This window comes from Perognathus longimembris, chromosome 8 (assembly GCF_023159225.1).
Source record: "Perognathus longimembris pacificus isolate PPM17 chromosome 8, ASM2315922v1, whole genome shotgun sequence".
NCBI classification, from domain to species: Eukaryota; Metazoa; Chordata; class Mammalia; order Rodentia; family Heteromyidae; genus Perognathus; species Perognathus longimembris.
The window spans coordinates 14353424-14371404 of record NC_063168.1 but is presented as its reverse complement, the minus strand read 5'-3'; the positions used below and the strand labels follow the sequence as shown (position 1 = coordinate 14371404).

At 46.7% G+C, this 17981-nt stretch overlaps 1 protein-coding gene across 1 annotated transcript in view; it reads left to right on the top strand.

Moving 5' to 3' along the window:
• Nucleotides 1-9375, top strand: part of Dnah6 (dynein axonemal heavy chain 6) — a 164161-nt gene extending 154786 nt beyond the window's left edge. Inside the window, exons 71-76 of the mRNA XM_048353555.1 lie at nt 1437-1564; nt 2962-3147; nt 3889-3961; nt 4483-4634; nt 8268-8490; nt 9272-9375. Coding sequence (XP_048209512.1) covers nt 1437-1564; nt 2962-3147; nt 3889-3961; nt 4483-4634; nt 8268-8490; nt 9272-9375 — 866 coding nt within the window. The remainder of the gene's footprint in view (nt 1-1436; nt 1565-2961; nt 3148-3888; nt 3962-4482; nt 4635-8267; nt 8491-9271) is intronic.
• Nucleotides 9376-17981: the final 8606 nt, after the last annotated feature.

The window sequence follows — 17981 nt, the reverse complement described above, 5'->3', positions numbered from 1 at the left end:
GAGTAACTTATTTTAGGGAGCAATTTCTAACAGATTTCTAATTGATTAAGTTGATTCTAAGCAAGATTGAGTCTATAAATTAAGATGATTAGCTGGAGAAAAGACAGGCATAGATGAACCGAGGGCTGCAGGAGAGTGCACTTGCTTCCTAGAGTCCCATTGACCCTCAGAAGCTTTTCCTCCAAGCTTCATAATGTTTATACTTTTACTGTGAACTGAGGTAGCTTCATCTGCCGAGACTGAGGGACAGGAATGCAACTGGCTCCAGAAAGAGACCAAGGGTTTAGAATTGGTCCTGAGGAGAACGGGAAAGGGAAAGACAAAGGCATATATTATGGAAGCTCTGTGGACCCTAGAGACTGAACTAACCTACACTTCATAACCACTCAAGTAGTTAAGAATTTGACACATGCATTTTGGAACCACTAATTTACTCACACTTTCCTCGGATATGCAAGGAAAATGCATTTTCTTCCTTTTTTTATAGTTCATGTGATTCTTAACCCACCATTGAGTGGATTGTATAGAGAAAGGAGAGATCAGTTTTCCATCCCATTTAAATCCAATTTCATAAATCATGCAAAACAATCCTCAGTAACTTGGGATAAACACTGTCTCTCTCAACTTTCAGTCTCCCACACCCTCCTGTCCTAGACACAATGCTGGTCTTCAGCAATGAGCAAGGTGTTCATGCCAGTAATATTTGGGTAGAAGAGAAAACTCAGGGCTCCTAGGCCCTCCAGCTTCTGGAATGCTCCTTGTCTTACCTTACTGCCACCTGCCATTGAGATCTTCAGGGCTCTGCTTCCCATTCAGCCAAAGCCAGGTGCATCTTCTCCAGCTCTTCGGTTCTCCTGCTCATCCACTGTGGAGACAGCTTTATCCAAATCCCTGTCTCATATTTATAGATATCACTAAGTTGCACTGATCTTCCACATCATCTTTTTCCCTCTCATTTTCTTCCCCTTATTTCCCCAGTCACAGAAGGAATGAAAACAGGCTGCTCTTTCTCTAGGCTATGTCCTTTTATATTTGCATGGCCCGTCTCTCTTTAGCTCATGTAAGTAATCAAGCACCTATCCACCTATGTTCCAGAGCCAAAGACCGGGATTAAGATGACAGTAACAGTGGGAAGAAATGAAATGTTGGTTTAGTGTACACACACACACACACACACACACACACACACACACACACACACACACACACCTCCTTTATACATATGAATTTCGGCTTCATTTCTGTGGTTGCTTCCATATAAACACAGGTAAATCACCAAAAAGCTCTAATAATAGAATGTCTAATATTTCTAATCATAGAAAGAATGTCACACTTAAGCTCTGTGTATTCACATTAAATAAGAAGGGAAACTGGCTTGCAGGGGAGGGAAATGTTAAGGTTAAACCCAAATGCAGAGTGAGCTATGTGTATTTCAGAGGTGCTGCAGATGGAGGGCGCTGTTGAAAGCCTTTTTGTCAAGGATCCTCAAGGACGCCTGGACTCCTTGACCACCGTTCTTGGCCAAGAAGTGGACCGGTTTAACAACCTGCTGAAGTTAATACATGTATGAGAGCTTAACTTCTTCATTGCTATCAAATCCTGTAGAAAAACAGTATAATAATATGAGTATGCTAGAATTTTCCATTCCTATCATTTCAGATTTTCCACTTAGGTATACTGCCAACTCTTAGATTCATCTAAGATTGAATTTATCTCCTTTAACAAGTTCGCATTTCATTTTTTAATAGTCACTAAGGGATTATGTGATATTACAAATCCTCAGTCTCCTCATTGTCATAACTTACATCCAGAATTACCATAACTCACTAAAAATTGATCAGTGACCTATGCCATTGAGAGTGAGCCAGGGCTCGAGACGGTTCCTTCTGTCTGTCTTTTGCCTTTAATTGTAACATCTGTCCAAGACTGTGGAAATTAATACTTCTCAAAATGTGGGCCACAAAATACCTGCATCAAATTCCTCTATAGTCTGTGTAACTCCCCAGATGATTTCAATGCAACGGAAATGAGTAAGCAACTGCTTTGGTTTTTGTCCTGCGCTCCCAGATGCTGACTCTGGATTTTCCTTGCCTTAAGGATAGGGAAAAAAAAAAACACCTTCCTACTTACTCTGTCCACCAATTTATTAACAGAAAAACAAAGACTGCTATAGATTAAATATTGAGCATAAGAGTAAATGTGTCACTGCTAAACAGAGAACTAAATACCTGGCCCAGAACCAAGATGTAGGGATTACACTCATGGGAAACTGAGGTAGATCTTTCTAAAGCCAAAGGCCATGTCTGTCACCTGTTGGAAAAGCAAAGCCTACAGGTGTGCAGTTTGGCTGGCAATCCTAGATTTGTTAGCTAAGTGAGCAGTGAATCAGTTGAATATGTGAAGTCCTCACTTTAAGACTATAAATCTGCCCTGGTAGGAACCAACAGGCTGCCTGGCTAGGACAGAACTTCTCCACTTCTGCCTTGAATGGATTAGGGTACAAAGGAAGCTTGTGTTATAAACATCTCAATACTAACCAAAATAGGATAGCTATACACATTACCCTCCCCTCGGAGCTAGAGGAAGTCCTATCTAGGGGACACAGCTCATCAAGTTGGCTGTTCCAGCCCCAACAGATACTTCCATCTTTGCATCTAGTATCACTATTCCAATTATTCTTTTTTCCAACCAATGGGAAAGGGAAAAGAGAAGCCCCAGAAGAAGAGTTTCCTTTGAAAAATGCAATCCGGAAGTTGCGTGTGTCATTTCTCATTGCATCCCATTAGTGTCAATAACAGAGAAGGTCATGTGTTGTTAAAAAGTGTGAAATACTGCAGGGTCTAGCAAAGCACACCGTAGCAAGAGAGGCTGGAGCCCAGCGTGCGGGCCCTTCCTTCATGAGCATCATCTGCAATTGTGAATTATATCTGGAAAGGCCACCGATCTCTTTCTTTCTTTCAGATTTCTCTACAAACACTAGACAAGGCCATTGCTGGGCTTGTGGTGATGTCTGAAGAAATGGAAAAGGTTTATAACAGTTTCCTCAACAACCAGGTCCCTTCTCTGTGGTCCAACTCAGCCTACCCATCCTTGAAACCACTGGGATCATGGGTCAAAGATCTTATTCTGAGAACTGCATTTCTGGATGTAAGAAACTTCATTTCTATGAGGTTTGACTAATCTAACCTTATGGTTGGCTCTAGGGGCTGGGAATATGGCCTAGTGGCAAGAGTGCTTGCCTTGTATACATGAAGCCCTGGGTTTGATTCCTCAGCACCACATATATAGAAAACGGCCAGAAGTGGCGCTGTGGCTCAAGTGGCAGAGTGCTAGCCTTGAGCAAAAAGAAGCCAGGAACAGTGCTCAGGCCCTGAGTCCAAGGCCCAGGACTGGCAAAAAAAAAAAAAAAAAAAAAAGATGGTTGGCTCTAAGGTTCCTAGGGAACTCTATCTAATAACCTTTCAGGGACTAAGTCCAGAAATAAATAAATACCCAGAAACTTCCAGAATGCAATCCCTTTAAAAGTCTTATACTGATTATGATATGGTTTTCCATAGGTTTCTAGTCCCACATTCCACTTTAATTCCAGGCCATTCTTGGGATTTTAACTTTAATGCATGGACTCTATTATACAGTATAGAAGCAAAGCAGCATGGGTCCACATACCACCTGTGTCTTTTTGCTCTGCCCGCCTCCTGCCCTGTACTAACCAGACTCTGGTTTTGCAGTCCAGGTGGTGGACGGGGAGAGGAAATGGGCAGGTGGTAAAATGGGGATGGTGACTGAGTCCAGACTAGTTTAGATCCCACCCTCCTAAACATGACTTTGATTCAGATGGCAAACTCCACCTCAAATAAAGTGCTTGATAAAATAACATTTCTCCTCCAGTTGTGGCTCAAGAGAGGACAGCCGAAGTCCTTTTGGATCTCAGGTTTCTTCTTTCCTCAAGGATTTCTAACAGGTACCAGCTCTGTCCCTAGGAAAATCCCACAGAAAAGGTGGTGATTTGTTACTCAGGGTCTCTCGAAACTGGGGAAATAGCATAGCTGCTAATGGCTTGTCCGTTGGGGAACCTGACTAGAGAGCCCAAAGTGGGCTAGACTTTAGAGCTGCTAAATACTAATTATCCAAGCCCTTTATTTGCCTCTTAATACTTAATAAATAGCCCTTATAAGCCAAGTTGGGTAAAAACCCCAACCTCCAACAGATTTTTCCCCTGAAACAAACTCACTGGTTTGTCTCCTTCAGGGAAGGGAAATACACTTGAGACGTGGCCCTCTTTCTCTTCTTCCCAACTATGGCCAGAATCGGTGTTCCTCGAGTCCTCCCCTCCCAGCACCACCTGCAGACTTCAGTTCTCTAGTAGCTCAATGGAGACTGTTCTTTGTTGGAGGCTCTCTAATGCTACAGCAGCCTGATTTGGGGGGGAGGGGGTGAATTTACTGTTCAAAGGACCAAGGCTTTTTGTTTTCATGTTTTCAGGAACTCTTCAAAACCATGCTCGGAAATACAATTTGCCAATAGATGAGCTGAGTTTCCAGTATAACTTGATTCCCACCTACCGGGATCAAGCTGCAGTAATAGAGGCTGCCAAGATGGTGCAGTTTGGAGAGGAATTACCCATGGACCTAGAGGTACTGTCCACGTGACTCTTAAGACAAAGAAGCTGCCATTGCAGAGTGCAGCCAGTCTCCCTTGCCTCCCTCCCTGTCTCTTCCTGTTTTCAGGAACAGGAAGGGCACAGTGGTAATCATAAAGCCAAGACAAGCTCCCCACTTAGTGCTGCGATTAGCAGGGACTGCCTACATTTATAGAAATATTTTTCTGAGCAATACTCTTTTACTTCTTGAAGATATTTATACTGAGTGTGTGTGTGTGTGTGTGTGTGAGAGAGAGAGAGAGAGAGAGAGAGAGAGAGCACACAAGCCTGTTATGGGGCTTGAACTCAGGACCTGGGCACTGTCCTTGAGCTTTTGTGTTCAAGGATAGTACTCAGCCACCTGAGCCACACTTCTACTTTCAGCTTTTTGATGATTAATTGGAGATAGGAATCTCATGGCCTTTCCTGGCCAGGCTGGCTTTAAGCTGCAATCCTCAGATCTCAGCCTCCTGAGTAGCTAAGATTACAGGTGTGAGCCACCATTGCCTGGCTTATAGTTACTTTTGTCATCATACAGTGTCAATGTAGCAAGATATTAAAAACAGGCGTTTCAGCTGGGAATGTGGCTTAGTGGTAAAGCACTTGCCTGGCATGCACGAAGCCCTGGGTTCAATTCCTCAGCACCACAGAAACAGAAAAAGCCAGAAGTGGCACTGTGGCTCAAGTGGTAGAGTGCTAGCCTTGAGCAAAAAGAAGCCAGGGACAGTGCTCAGGCCCTGAGTCCAAGGCCCAGGACTGGCAAAAAAAAAAAAGAAGAAGAAGAAGAAGATAAAAATAAGAGTTTCAGAGTCAAGAAAGCCTAAGTGACTCTCTCCCTCCTTGACAGTTATATGTACCACAACAATTGCTAACAGGTCTGCACTTCAGTGTTTTCATCTGTAAAGTGGGGCTAATGACACCCACCTCAATGGGGGACAGTAGAAATGGAATGGAGCATGTCCTGTGGCCCACATACACACTGTATACAAATAGTGAAGAGCTAATATTACTATGAACTAAATCTGCCTATTCATCTACTCCTGGCCTCCTAGCAGAGCTGATACCCTGATATTCTATGTTCTCCAACAGTGGCCACAGTTGATAACAAATAGCAGCATTCTATGAAATCAGTCGAAATGGTTTACTCCACTATATACTAGGGTTTGTTTGTTTGTTTTTGCCAGTCCTGTGGCTTGAACTCAAGGCCTGAGCACTGTCCCTGGCTTCTTTTTGCTCAAGGCTAGCACTCTATCACTGAGCCACAGTGCCACTTCTGGCCTTTTCTGTTTATGTGGTGCTGAGGAATCAAACCCAGGGCTTCCTGCATGCTAGGCAAGCGCTCTACCACTAGGCCATATTCCCAGACTCATACACTGGTTCTCAGCCATCTCCGCACTAACAGTGTCAGTAATGCAAATCCCCATGCTTCATTCCAGACTTCTAAATCAGAAATTCTGAGCTAGGGTCCAGGGACAGGCTTTCTGATGGTGCTGGGGCTTGAATTCAGGCCTCACACTCTAGACAAATGCTCTTTTGCTTGAGCCACACTCCCAGCCCTTTTGGCTTTATTTTTACAGCTAGAGTCTCATGCTTTCTACACAATCAATCTTGGGCCTCAGTCCTCCAACCTCTACCTCCTGAGTATCTGGGGTCACAGGTGTGCCCCACCACACCTGGCTCAAAAGTTTAGATTTTAGCAAATCCTAAATGGAGTCTTTAGCCCATAAAAGTTAGAGAACTGCTGCTCCAAACTAGGAGTGATTCTTAACCTTGTTAGAATCACCTGATAAGCTCTTTAAAACTCCCAATGCCAGGACATACTTTGATGACATTAAAATCTCTGGGTGGTCCAAGATATCATTATTTTTATAAGATCCCCTGGTGTATATTGTACTCTGCATGCAGGACTGAAATCTGCCATTGTCAGCCGGAGCTACTCAGCTCAGATTGAACTACTCAGCTGTGCCAAGACACGATGGGGAAAGGGAGCTTCTGTTTCCAGGCCTTCCTCCACACCTCCTGTGCCTTAAAATCAAAGACCAGGCCCACGTGGCTTTTTCCAAGAAAGTACTTACTAACCAATTACTGTAGTTGGAGTGAGTGGCTTTTATTAAGCTTTCCATAAACATTCACAGTATTTGCATATAAGGCTGCTACTGGCAATTCTATCAGTATCCACCCAACTCAGATCTAATCTTCACTTTGATTTGCAAAACAAAAATTAGATCGATCCTCTATTCCTCACTTGCTCTATGAAATGCTACAATATCCATGCCCCCACATGTCTTTAAAAAAATTGTTTTCACATCAAAATCTTTTCTGAGTAAGGAAGAAACAGACTTACAGATGGTCTTCTCATTTTTTGGAACTTTTTTTTCTTTTTGGCTAAAAGGATGTCCCAGGTTCGTGTCAAAAATCACTAAGGCAAGCTGGGGATATGGTCTAGTGGCAAGAGTGTTGCCTCGTATACATGAAGCCCTGAGTTCAATTCCCCAGCACCACATATACAGAAAATGGCCAGAAGTGGTGCTGTAGCTCAAGTGGCAGAGTGCTAGTCTTGAGCAAAAAGAAGCCAGGGACAGTGCTCAGGCCCTGAGTCCAAGCCCCAGGACTGGCAACAAAAGAAAAAAGTAAAAAAATCACTAAGGCAGCAGGAAGGCAAAACAGACATCACGTATCACGTGAAAGCCCTCAGCAAAGCCTTCCAAGATGCTGGTCCTCCTCTGTGCATTGCACACTCTTTCTATCACAAGAAACAACTGAAGGAAGTTTACAAGTGCCACCAGAGCCTCTGCCCCCGCACCCTCCCCATCCTTAGTCCCTCGGGTTGTCTTGCTGGCCAACTCCCAGCCCACTTAGTAAATGCCTGCAATTGACAGCAGGGTATTTGTTTAGACCACTTCCTTTCTGTTACAAACAGGCAGGTCTACTGTCATCATATTTGCCCCCCTTTGTACCAGTTACTAAAATGCTGGCTTGGCAAGTAAGTGCCAAGGTGATTTTTCAGACAAACTTACACAAGCATGTATAGCAGCCCCCAAAACAGGAAGGCCACCCCACTATGCTGTACATAAGACACTGAAAGGTCAGGATACCAAAAGACAGAGACAAGCCATAAATAACCTTTTCACTGTAACGTGCATTACATGTACATCCCCCACCCAGTGCTGAACCCTCTGCAGAGGCATGCTTCTGTGGTTCTCCAAAGTTTCAGGCCCAAATTGGCCAAATTCAAGTATTAGAGGAAGGATGACATGGGTGTGTCATGGAGACATCTGATCACAGGACGAAAGACCTGGCTACACACAGTGGATGATAATCCCAACCCTCTCATCCCATACTCTGCTCAGTAGAAAGGAGAAAGTCAGTACTTCATGATATCAGATAGTCTGAAGCCCCTGGAGGAGTTTCCAGGGTCTGCTCTTTTAGGCATCCTTGTGGAGTGTGAAAAGTCTGAGATCTGGTGCCCAACTGAGAAGCAGGTTATTTCCTCTTGCAGCACCTTGGGATGCCCCTTTCTAACCTATAAGACCTGCCACTTCAGTGGCTTTAGAATTCACTGGGGAGGATATGGGACATAGACAATGGCCTGCTCTTCTTCCTCTCTCCTCCCCTGCATATCTTTCAGCTGCCTACTCCTGAGGATGGTGTTCTTGTTCACGGGATGTTCATGGATGCTTCTCGATGGGATGATGATGACATGGTCATAGAAGATGCACTGCCAGGACAGATGAATCCAATGTTGCCTGTATTGCATTTTGAACCACGACTAAATTACGAACCAAGACCAAGTCTTTACCACTCCCCACTCTATAAAACAGGGGCCCGCGCAGGAACACTGTCCACCACAGGTGAGGGGGTCTTAGGATTAGTACATATAATGACCAAGAGAAACACCAATCAAAGCCGCATCACACTGGGTGCTGGTGGCTCACACCTGTAACCCTAGCTACCCAGAAAGGAGGCTGAGATTTGAGGATCATGGTTCAAAGCCAGCCTGGGCAATAAAGGCCCCACTCAAAAATTGGAAGTGGTCCTGTGGCTCAAGTGGTAGAGCACTAGCCTTGAGCACAAAGAGGCTCAGGGACAGCCCTGAGTTCAAGTTCCACAACCAACAGAACAAACAAACAAAAGCCAAATCACTCTGCATGCAGTAAGGGAGTTTGAGAGCTAATTTATAAATTGTATGTGTTCTAATACTGAATGTAGATTGATATTATAAAGTTAGTGCCCTTAGACTGGCACTAAATAAATTAAGTAATCAAGCTGAAACCAAAAGAAGACTGTGTACCCAACATATCTTGAGGCAGCCAGGTCTAGAAGCCAGATGTCTTAACTCTTTTTTTTTTTTTTTTTTTTTGGCCAGTCCTGGGGCTTGGACTCAGGGCCTGAGCACTGTCCCTGGCTTCTTTTTGCTCAAGGCTAGCACTCTGCCACTTGAGCCACAGCGCCACTTCTGGCCATTTTCTGTATATGTGGTGCTGGGGAATCGAACCCAGGGCCTCATGTATATGAGGCAGGCACTCTTGCCACTAGGCCATATCCCCAGCCCTCTTAACTCTTAATACCTGTTTCTCTGCACCAAAAGGTTATTCTTAAAGAACTCCTTCTCTACCCTGCATCCTTCATTAGGTCATTCCACTAACTTCGTGGTGACAGTCCTCTTACCATCCAACCGCCCCAGCGACTACTGGATTGCCAAGGGGTCAGCTCTGCTCTGCCAGCTGAGTGAGTGAAGGAAAAGATGCAGCCAACCAAGACATCTTCCATGATCATTTACACATGAGTAGAACAATGCTACTCCTCATTTGACCTATTTTGTGGTTTGTTGTTTTCTCTTATCCACTTGATTGAAAGGTAGTATGAGTGTTATTTCTCTTTGGGCCTAAAATAAAGTGTTGGAGTTTGTTGTTGTTGTTGTTGTTGGAAATTCAGACTGATGTGGAGGTGGTGGGTTCTTTCTGACCACTAAAGCTTCCTAGGTTAAAGGGCACTAATCATTAAGTCTTATTCTTCTTCCCATGACCCTCAGGAGCCCAGCTATCTTTCCTTTGGCTTTCCTTTTCTCCCTAAACACTGCCAAGAGAGGGGCCAGAGTCCGCCCTGCAGCCCCAAGAACACACCAGCCACACAAGGGCCTCACTGAAAGTCCATCTAATGACATAAGCCTAAGGAATAGGACCATGCTAGGGTCCTCCAGAGCCCCTGACAAACCCATTTAGGCCCCTAGCTACTCTCCACCAGGAGAGATGAACAGGAAGGTTACTTGTGAGTGCACCATCCAGCATGGCCCGTGAAGAGACCTTCCATGAAAAAAGGGGGCAGGAATACTTTAACACACAAGGCAAACAAAGACACTCCAAACACCCACCCTAGCACAAGGAAATGACCCGACCTGCCCCCTCCTCATCTGTCCACACAATACAGCTCCAGCCAGCTTTCAGAATCAGAACTCAGGACAGCCCTGCAGGGGAGGATGGGGGCAGAAGGTCAGAGATGCCCGAAGTTTACAAAGATGCAATGAGCTACCTGCACAGCCATCTTACACAGCTAAGTGGGGAGAGAGCCTGGGCATGCAGGCTCTGAGAAGACCTGGTAGGACTTCCTGGAGGAAGTGACACATGCACAGGATCCGAAAGGATGAGACTAGTCTGGGGAAAATAGGAAATTTCCCAAATATGAGGAAGCAGGTAGACAACAATTACTGAAGAGGTAGCAACTACCCGAACCATAACTTTGTAGAAAAAGCTAAGGCAACTAAATCTAAAATGTGTCTTTTTTTTGGGGGGGGGGGAGTCAGTTGTGGGGCTTGAACTCAGGGCCCGCGCACTGTCTCTGAGCCTCTTTGTGCTCAAGGCTAGGGCTCTACCACTTGAGCCACAGCACCACTCCCAGTTTCAGGGTGGTTAATTGGGAATACGAATCTCATGGAGACTTTTCTGCCCTGGCTGGCTTTGAACCACGATCCTCAAGATCTCAGCCTCCTGAGTAGCTAGGATTACAGGCGAGAGCCACTGGCACCTGGCACAAAATCTGTCCTCCTTAGAAGTCTCAGCACAGAACCGGCCTTCTGTGGTCTTAGGAGCCATTCTCAGGGGTCCCAGGAGCACACAGACAGCACAGAGACGGCTTAGCGAGAAAGGAGACAGGGTTTCTGGTTTTGCTACAAAGCATCTGGGGAGAGGGGTTCAGGGGGTGAACAGGGTCCAGAAAAGGCCTGGGGTATGGCTCTCAGTCTGATGTTTCTGACTAGGTATCCCCTAGAGGGGAACAAGAGTCCTTATTCCAAGTAGAAAAGTTTGGCAAAACTATTCCCCACCTTCCCCATGACCCCCACAGCCTAGGCCCAATTCTAATTAGCAACAGACCTCAGGAAGGGGGGACAAAGCCGTGACCTAGAAATAGTAGGATGGAAAGAGGGGGTTGGCTAAGACTGAGGCTGAAGTCAGTCGGTGCAAACAAAAGGCCAAATGTCAGCATGAGCTGACTTAAGATGGCTCCTAAGTAAGGAAACAATAAAACTATCTCTCAACACTTATTTCTTCAGAAATGAGGGAGGGACAATTAAGAATCCATGAATATAGCTTTCGCTGAACACCATTTCTCACCTTCACACTTCTTCTCCAGGACAGACGCTGTGGTTAAATTTTAAAGCTCTGGTGCTCTGAGGTGTTGATTTGTCTATCCATGTTGCAATTAAACATTTGCTGACCACACCATTTAAACTGCCGAGGTTCCTCTGCTCAACACCACTTTCTCCTGAAAGACACAGGGAGAAAGCAGTGACAGGAAGGAAACGTGGTCCTGGAAGGACCCAGAGGCCGCAGGGCCTCTCTCCAGGGCTGCACCCGCATTAATGAACTGCTCTGAAAATCAGGCAGGCCCAGGTATCCACATGCACCGCTGGCTCAATCCTCGTGCCAAGGGCTGCCCTCTGAACTTCCCAGCCTGCCACCAGCCCAGAGCCCTCATCTAGCATAACCCTTCATCGGGACCCCATTATCCCAACCCTGGATGCAGGAGATACTTTTGGAGTCCAACAGGAATGGAAGGCAAAAGTCCTCACTGAGCTCCTGCACTGGGTCACCTTACACCCATGCAAAACCAAAACTGCACATTGGGTGACCTCCAGCTCCCCTTGGAGTTAGGGGAGGCACATAGGGCCCATACCATCCCTGCCTCAAGGGTAAGAGCTTGACTAGTAACTTCAATAGAAAAGCCATTTGTTGAGGCTGCTGGGATAAGCACAGACCAAAAATACAATAGAGTACACAACCCAAATACAGAGCGTAAGCCAGGAGAAGGGAGAGGCCACTCACAGACTCCCGTGCAAGGCCCTGTACATGGCAGAAAGTGCAATTTGCTTTGCAGTGAGTTTATCAATGGACAAGATGGAGGAGCCAGGTCCCCCCACCCCCGCCTTTGTACCAGTCCTGGGGCTTGAACTTAGGGCCTGGGTCACTGTCCTTAGCTTTTGTGCTCAAGGCTTGCATTCTACCACTTGAGCCACAGGTCCACTGCCAGCTTCCTGGTGGTTAATTGGAGATAAGAACTCTCTGCAGGGGCTGGCTTCAAACCACAATCTTCAGATCTGTCTGTAGTGGAGAACTACAGGCATTAAGCCTGAGCTCCTGAATGCTTGCTTAATGTTCCATCTTGCTAACACCTCTGTTAACCTACATAAGGAACCTCTTGAGTGTAGAAAGGTGTTGGTGCCTCCAAAAAGAAGGAAGGAAGAAAAAGAAAGGGGGAAGGAAGGAGGGAGAGAGAGACGGGAAGGAAGGAAAAAAAGAACAGATATAGGCTTTATTACAGATTCAAAAGAAGAAACAGACCTCACGCATCCTAATGACATTGATATTGGATTTGATAAAAATCAAATTGGGGGGGTGGGGGTGGGGTGGAGTTGGAACCCCGAAACAAGTATGCAGCGGCCACACGGTGGCAGCATGAAGCCAGGCCTGGTGCGTTCTTCCCCATTCACCACCACCACCCCCCTCCTCCTGCCCCCCGTGGAAGGCGTAGCCCCACGAAGCCTCAGGGAACACTGGCGAGGCTGCAGGTGTTTCGGAACGGTTCGATTTAGGAATGGTGCATCTCAGTTGTCCATTACAAACGGCCAGGGGAGGAAGGGGGCCGGTGATCCCATCAGGTGTCGGGATAGGAGGGCGCGCCCTCCAGGATCGCACGGTCCCGCGTCCCAGAGCGCAGAGGCCGCCGGAAGCGCCAGTCTGGAACCACGGTCCCCAGACCTGGGGATGTGCCGAGGTGGAAGGCATCGAGGGGCGCGTGCAAAAGTCAGCCTCCACTGCGCTCCGGAGAGAAGGAGGTGAGGACCACACGACACCCAAGCCTAAGAAGACTGATCAAGAGTCCCATCCCACGCTGAAGGGACTCCGCAGCAGCTCCCCGTACGTGGACGAGAGGCTGACAGACGGCGGCCGCTCCCCGAAAGCGCACCGGGGTTCCCCACGGAGGCCCCACGTGCGAGCCCCGCTCCGCGCTCACGGATCAGTCCCCACCATGCCCACGGCGCCGGGCCGGCAAGACCCCGGGGGACCCCTCCGTGATGCCCTGGGGCTGGCGGCAAACCACAGTCCGGGCTTCTGGCCGCGTGCAGGGAGCAGTGTGAGCCCCGCCCAGCCAGAGGGAGCCGGAGGCCGGCGCCACCGGGCTAGGTAGAGTCGGCCCGGGGTCCCGGGACGCGGCGCTGGGCGGGGCGGGCAGGGAAACCACGCCCCCGGGGTGCGGCGCCGGTCCTGCGCCTTAGTTAGGGGGCGTGACAGCTCGCCGCTGACCCAGGTCCGCGCGGCGTCCGCCCGGAGGCTGCGACCACGGGCAGAAAGCAGAGAACGGGCAGAGGCAACCTGCACCAGGGACTCATCCTCCTCGACGCGGTTCTGCGACCCTGGACGCCGACCGAGCGGAGGACAGCGGTGGCAGCGATGCCACGTTCGCCTGAGTACCACCCACTGCGCGCGGGGCTCAGGGTGGGCCCGGCCTTTTGGCTCGGGGGCTCTCGCCTGCTGCGTCTGGCCCTGGGCGCAGCCCTCCCCGAGCTGGACCGGGGCGATCCAGATGGCGGTGGTCACGTGGGTCCGTACCCCCAAACCCCCGTACTGTGTACCTCCCGCCCTAACCTTTCCGGGGCTCCGGCCCACCTCCTTAGCCAGCCAGCGGGTCTCACGGTGGCTTCTGCACTCTGCCTGGAGTCATACCAGTTCCTGCCCTTAAGTCCTGTGCTTCACGCCGTGGAAGGTGCCCTTGATTGAAAGAAATCTAGCAAACAAATGAAAGGCTATTTTACAAGGGGAAGAAGGTACTTATTTGTGCCGGTCTTGGGCCTTGACCAGGGTGCTGTCCCTGAGATTTTTCACTCAAGGTTTGACACTCTACCACTTGAACCACACCTCCACTTGTAGCTTTCTGCTAGATAATTGTAAATAAGAATCAGGATTTGCCTGCTTCAAACCGTGATCCTCAGAGCTCAACCTTTTGAGCAGCTAAGGTTATAGGTGTGAGCCACCAGCCCAGGCAGAGAAAGATCTTTCTAAACAAAAGAAACCGCATGAAAGGTGGACTGTAAAGGAACAGCATCCATGTAAGATCCACAAAAGCCTCCTCTCAAATGCTCTCTTAAGGGATTGGAGGACTGATATTAAGGATGTTGGCATGGAACTTAGAGGATTGCTGCAAAGATCAGGGACATTTATGAAAATCACCTAGTTTGGGACACATAGTAGGCCTGCAAAAAATGTAGTTGCTTAGCCAGACACTGGTTCACCTCCTAATCCTAACTACTCAGGAGACCAAAATCTAAGGATCCCAGCTAGGTGAGAAAGTCAGACTCTTATCTCTAGTTAGCCAACAAAAACCGGAAGTGGAGCTGTGGTGCAAAGTAGTAGAGGGCTAGCCTTGAGCAAAAGAAAGCTCAGGGCCTCGAGTTCAAGACCTATGACTAATAGATGCAAAATATAGTTTCTCCCTTTTGGCTCTAACACACACACACACACACACACACACTTTTCATAGCAATGACCCTTAAGGATGAACAAAAATTATGAATGCAGTTACACACTTTCTGCCCCATTTGCCACCCACCTTCACCTCAGAGCACATCACTACCTCCAGATATAGGCCAGGCTTAAGTCTGACTAATGTATGCAATAATTTTTATTTTTATTAATAATTATTTATACGGGCAGTGGGGGAGAGATTTCATTGTCTTAAGTGTTTTGAGTCACTGTCCATTTTGATAATCTAATAGAAAGTGTGGACAATTTCCCAGAAAGAAGAGCAAGAAGGAGGAGGAGGAGGAGGTGGAGGAGGAAGAGAAGGAGGCAGAAGAGGAAGAGGAAGAGGAGGAGGAGGAGAAGGCGGAGGAGAAGAAGAGGAGGAGGAAGAAGAGGAGGAGGAAGAAACAGCAGTTCAGATTTGCCTGCTGCGGGGGAAGGGCATTTCTGAGCCAGGGAAGCCATCTGCAGGACTCCTCTATTGTAAAGGGTCATGTTTTTCAAGCTTCAGTTCCACAACGATGCAGGGCTCTGACGTTCTTATGACATCATCTTTTTTCTTGTACTAAATAGGGATTTTCTTTGTGGAGTTGATTCCTGTCTAGTCTACTGATGAGTTGGTTTAGGCTGGAGGGCGATTGGGGATCCCCAAGGAGTAGCAGAGGCGACTGCCTGGGTTTTCGAGTGCCAGTGCTGCTACCTACTGGTAAGACTGTTCTTCAGTTATATATAGGTGGGGAAAGGCACAAGAAGTAAAAAGGAAGTAATTACCTATTATTTTCTGTACTCCACATGAATTAACAACCAATCAGTACTAAGGGAGAGGGTGTATCATAAGATGTGACATAATTTAATTTTTTCTTATTGTAGCCTTTATTTTTGTTTAGCTTAGTTACTTTCTTTGATTTACTTTTGGTTAACTTTGATATTCATTTTATACCTTCTCGAAGTCAGTGACTCTAAACCTTCCTTCTTTTCTAATAAAAGTGTTTAAAGCTGTAAGTTTTCCCGTAAGTTCTGTAACTTTAAACCTTTCTCCTTTTTTTTCTTTTTTGGCAGTCCAAGGGTTTGAACTCAGGGCCTAGGTTCTGTCCCTGAGCTTCTTTGGTTCAAGGTGAGCACTCTACCACTTGAGCCACAGTGCTAACTCCCACCTTTTCTGAGTAGTTTACTGGAGATAAGAGTCTCATGGACCTTTCTGTCTGGGCTGGCTTCGAACCACAATCCTCATATCTCAGACTCCTGAGTAGCTAGGATTACAGGCATGAGCCACCAGCACCTGGCTTTCCTTTTCTATCTTAAGTGTTTAGAGCTGTAAATTTTCCCGTAAGCTCTGCTTTCATACATCACACACACACACACACACACACACACACACACACACGTTTTTTCATTAGTATCCTGGTGAATTTTTCTTTGATTATGGATTATTCAAATGTATAATATTCTAAATTATAGATTATGGAGTTTTATAGCTATTTTAATATTATTTTTATTCTATTCCCATTAAAATCAGAGAACATAGTCTGCATGAATTCAATTATTTTAAACTTGGGAACACTTCAGTTTTACATGTCTAATTCATAGACAACTTGATTCTGACACCGTTCATGTGTGCCTTCCTAGATAGCCAGACCCATGGTCAAGTAGAATTTATTCCATAAGACACTCGGGGCCAAACATTGGGTAAAATCACATCTACTCTACACATGTGTTCTCCTCGGATACCTGCAAGTCCACCCCATCTAGTTGACAGGAAGGCTGTCTTCTGAAGACTTCTGGGTTGGAGGCCTCTTCCTGCCTTTTCTTACTTGGTCAGGAAATATACCCGTGGTGGCATCTTTGCCTATTTACCATGTTTCTGCATTGTGAATTATTACTTCACCGCAATTCTGGCCGCCCACTTCCAGAGCCTACATGCTCTGAACCCTTCCTGTGCTTTCCTTCTCCATTATGAACAGCTGATTCCCATAGAACCCTCCTCATATACACTCGCTCTCCCATTCTTCTTTTGTGCCCCTGAACTGACACAACCTGTGGGGTTCATCCCTTCCTAGATCCCTTCAGATAACCTGAGGGATCCATGCTGTGAATGCCTCTTTGCCCTTTCCCCAAAAAAGTCCATTTACCTTGAAAATTAAGGGTCTCAAGAGTATTCAGAGAACTAAAGGGAAGAAGAAAAAAAGTAAAATAGGAAAGCAATCCCATTTACCATAGTACCAAAACGATTAAATCATTTGAATACAAATTTAACTAAGCAAATTAAACAATGAGTAAAGAAATTTGAAGTTAAAAGTTAGCAAATTAAATTTTAAAAGAGTATGCAGAGAAGCCAGGCTCACATGTGTAATCACACCTCAGTTACTCAGAAGGCTGAGATCTGAGAAATGCAGTTTGAAGTCAGCCCAGGCAGAAAAATCTGTGAGACTTGTCTCCAGTTAACCACCAAAAAGCTAGAAGTAATGCTGTGGCTCAAGTGCTAGAGCACAAAAGCTGAGACGGTGCCTAGGCTCTTGAATTCAAGCCCCAGAACTTGTATTCACACACACACACACACACACACACACACACACACACACACACACACAGTGTGGCATCAGCCATACTTAGGTATACCCTAAGGTATACCCTGCCTTTCCCTGCCTGGCCGGGCTAACCAACAGCCTCCATGACCTGACTCAGTTAAGAAACTCAGTAGATATCCCAAGTTCATGCAGAGAGCCCAGGAAGGGTCCTGATGTTGTGTTTTTGTTTAATGTTGCCCTTGAGTGTGGAAGGATCTGCGACTTGATTCTATTCCATGGAGGGTAGGGAAGGAACAGGATATACTGTCATTACTTATACTTGAGTAGATAACGACTACGTAATCCTGTGTGCCTTTCTGGAAGAGTCCTGCTCTCCGTGGCTGTCTTGGAAACAGCAGCTGTTTTAAGGCCTACAGCCAGCCCATGTGTGTCTCTGAGAAGAACCCAGCCCTGATCAAAACCTCTGATTGTATCCTAGAGAGACCAGACCCTTAGCCCAGACCATGTACATTCTTCTGCTCTCAAAACAGAGATAAAGCCAGGTGCCAGTGGCTCATCCCTTGTAATCCTAGCTGCTCAGGAGGCTGGACTCTGAAGATCGCCCAAAGCCAACTGGTGGCAGGAGAGTCTGTGAGACTCTTATCTTCAACAAGCTACTCAAACAAAAACAAAAACAAAAAATCGGAAGTGGAGCTGTGGCTCAAGTAGTGAGTACTAGACTTGAACAAGAGAAGATCAGGGATCGCGCCCAAGCCCTAAGTTCAAGCCCCAAGACTGGAAAGCGGGGGGGGGGGGGGGGGGGGG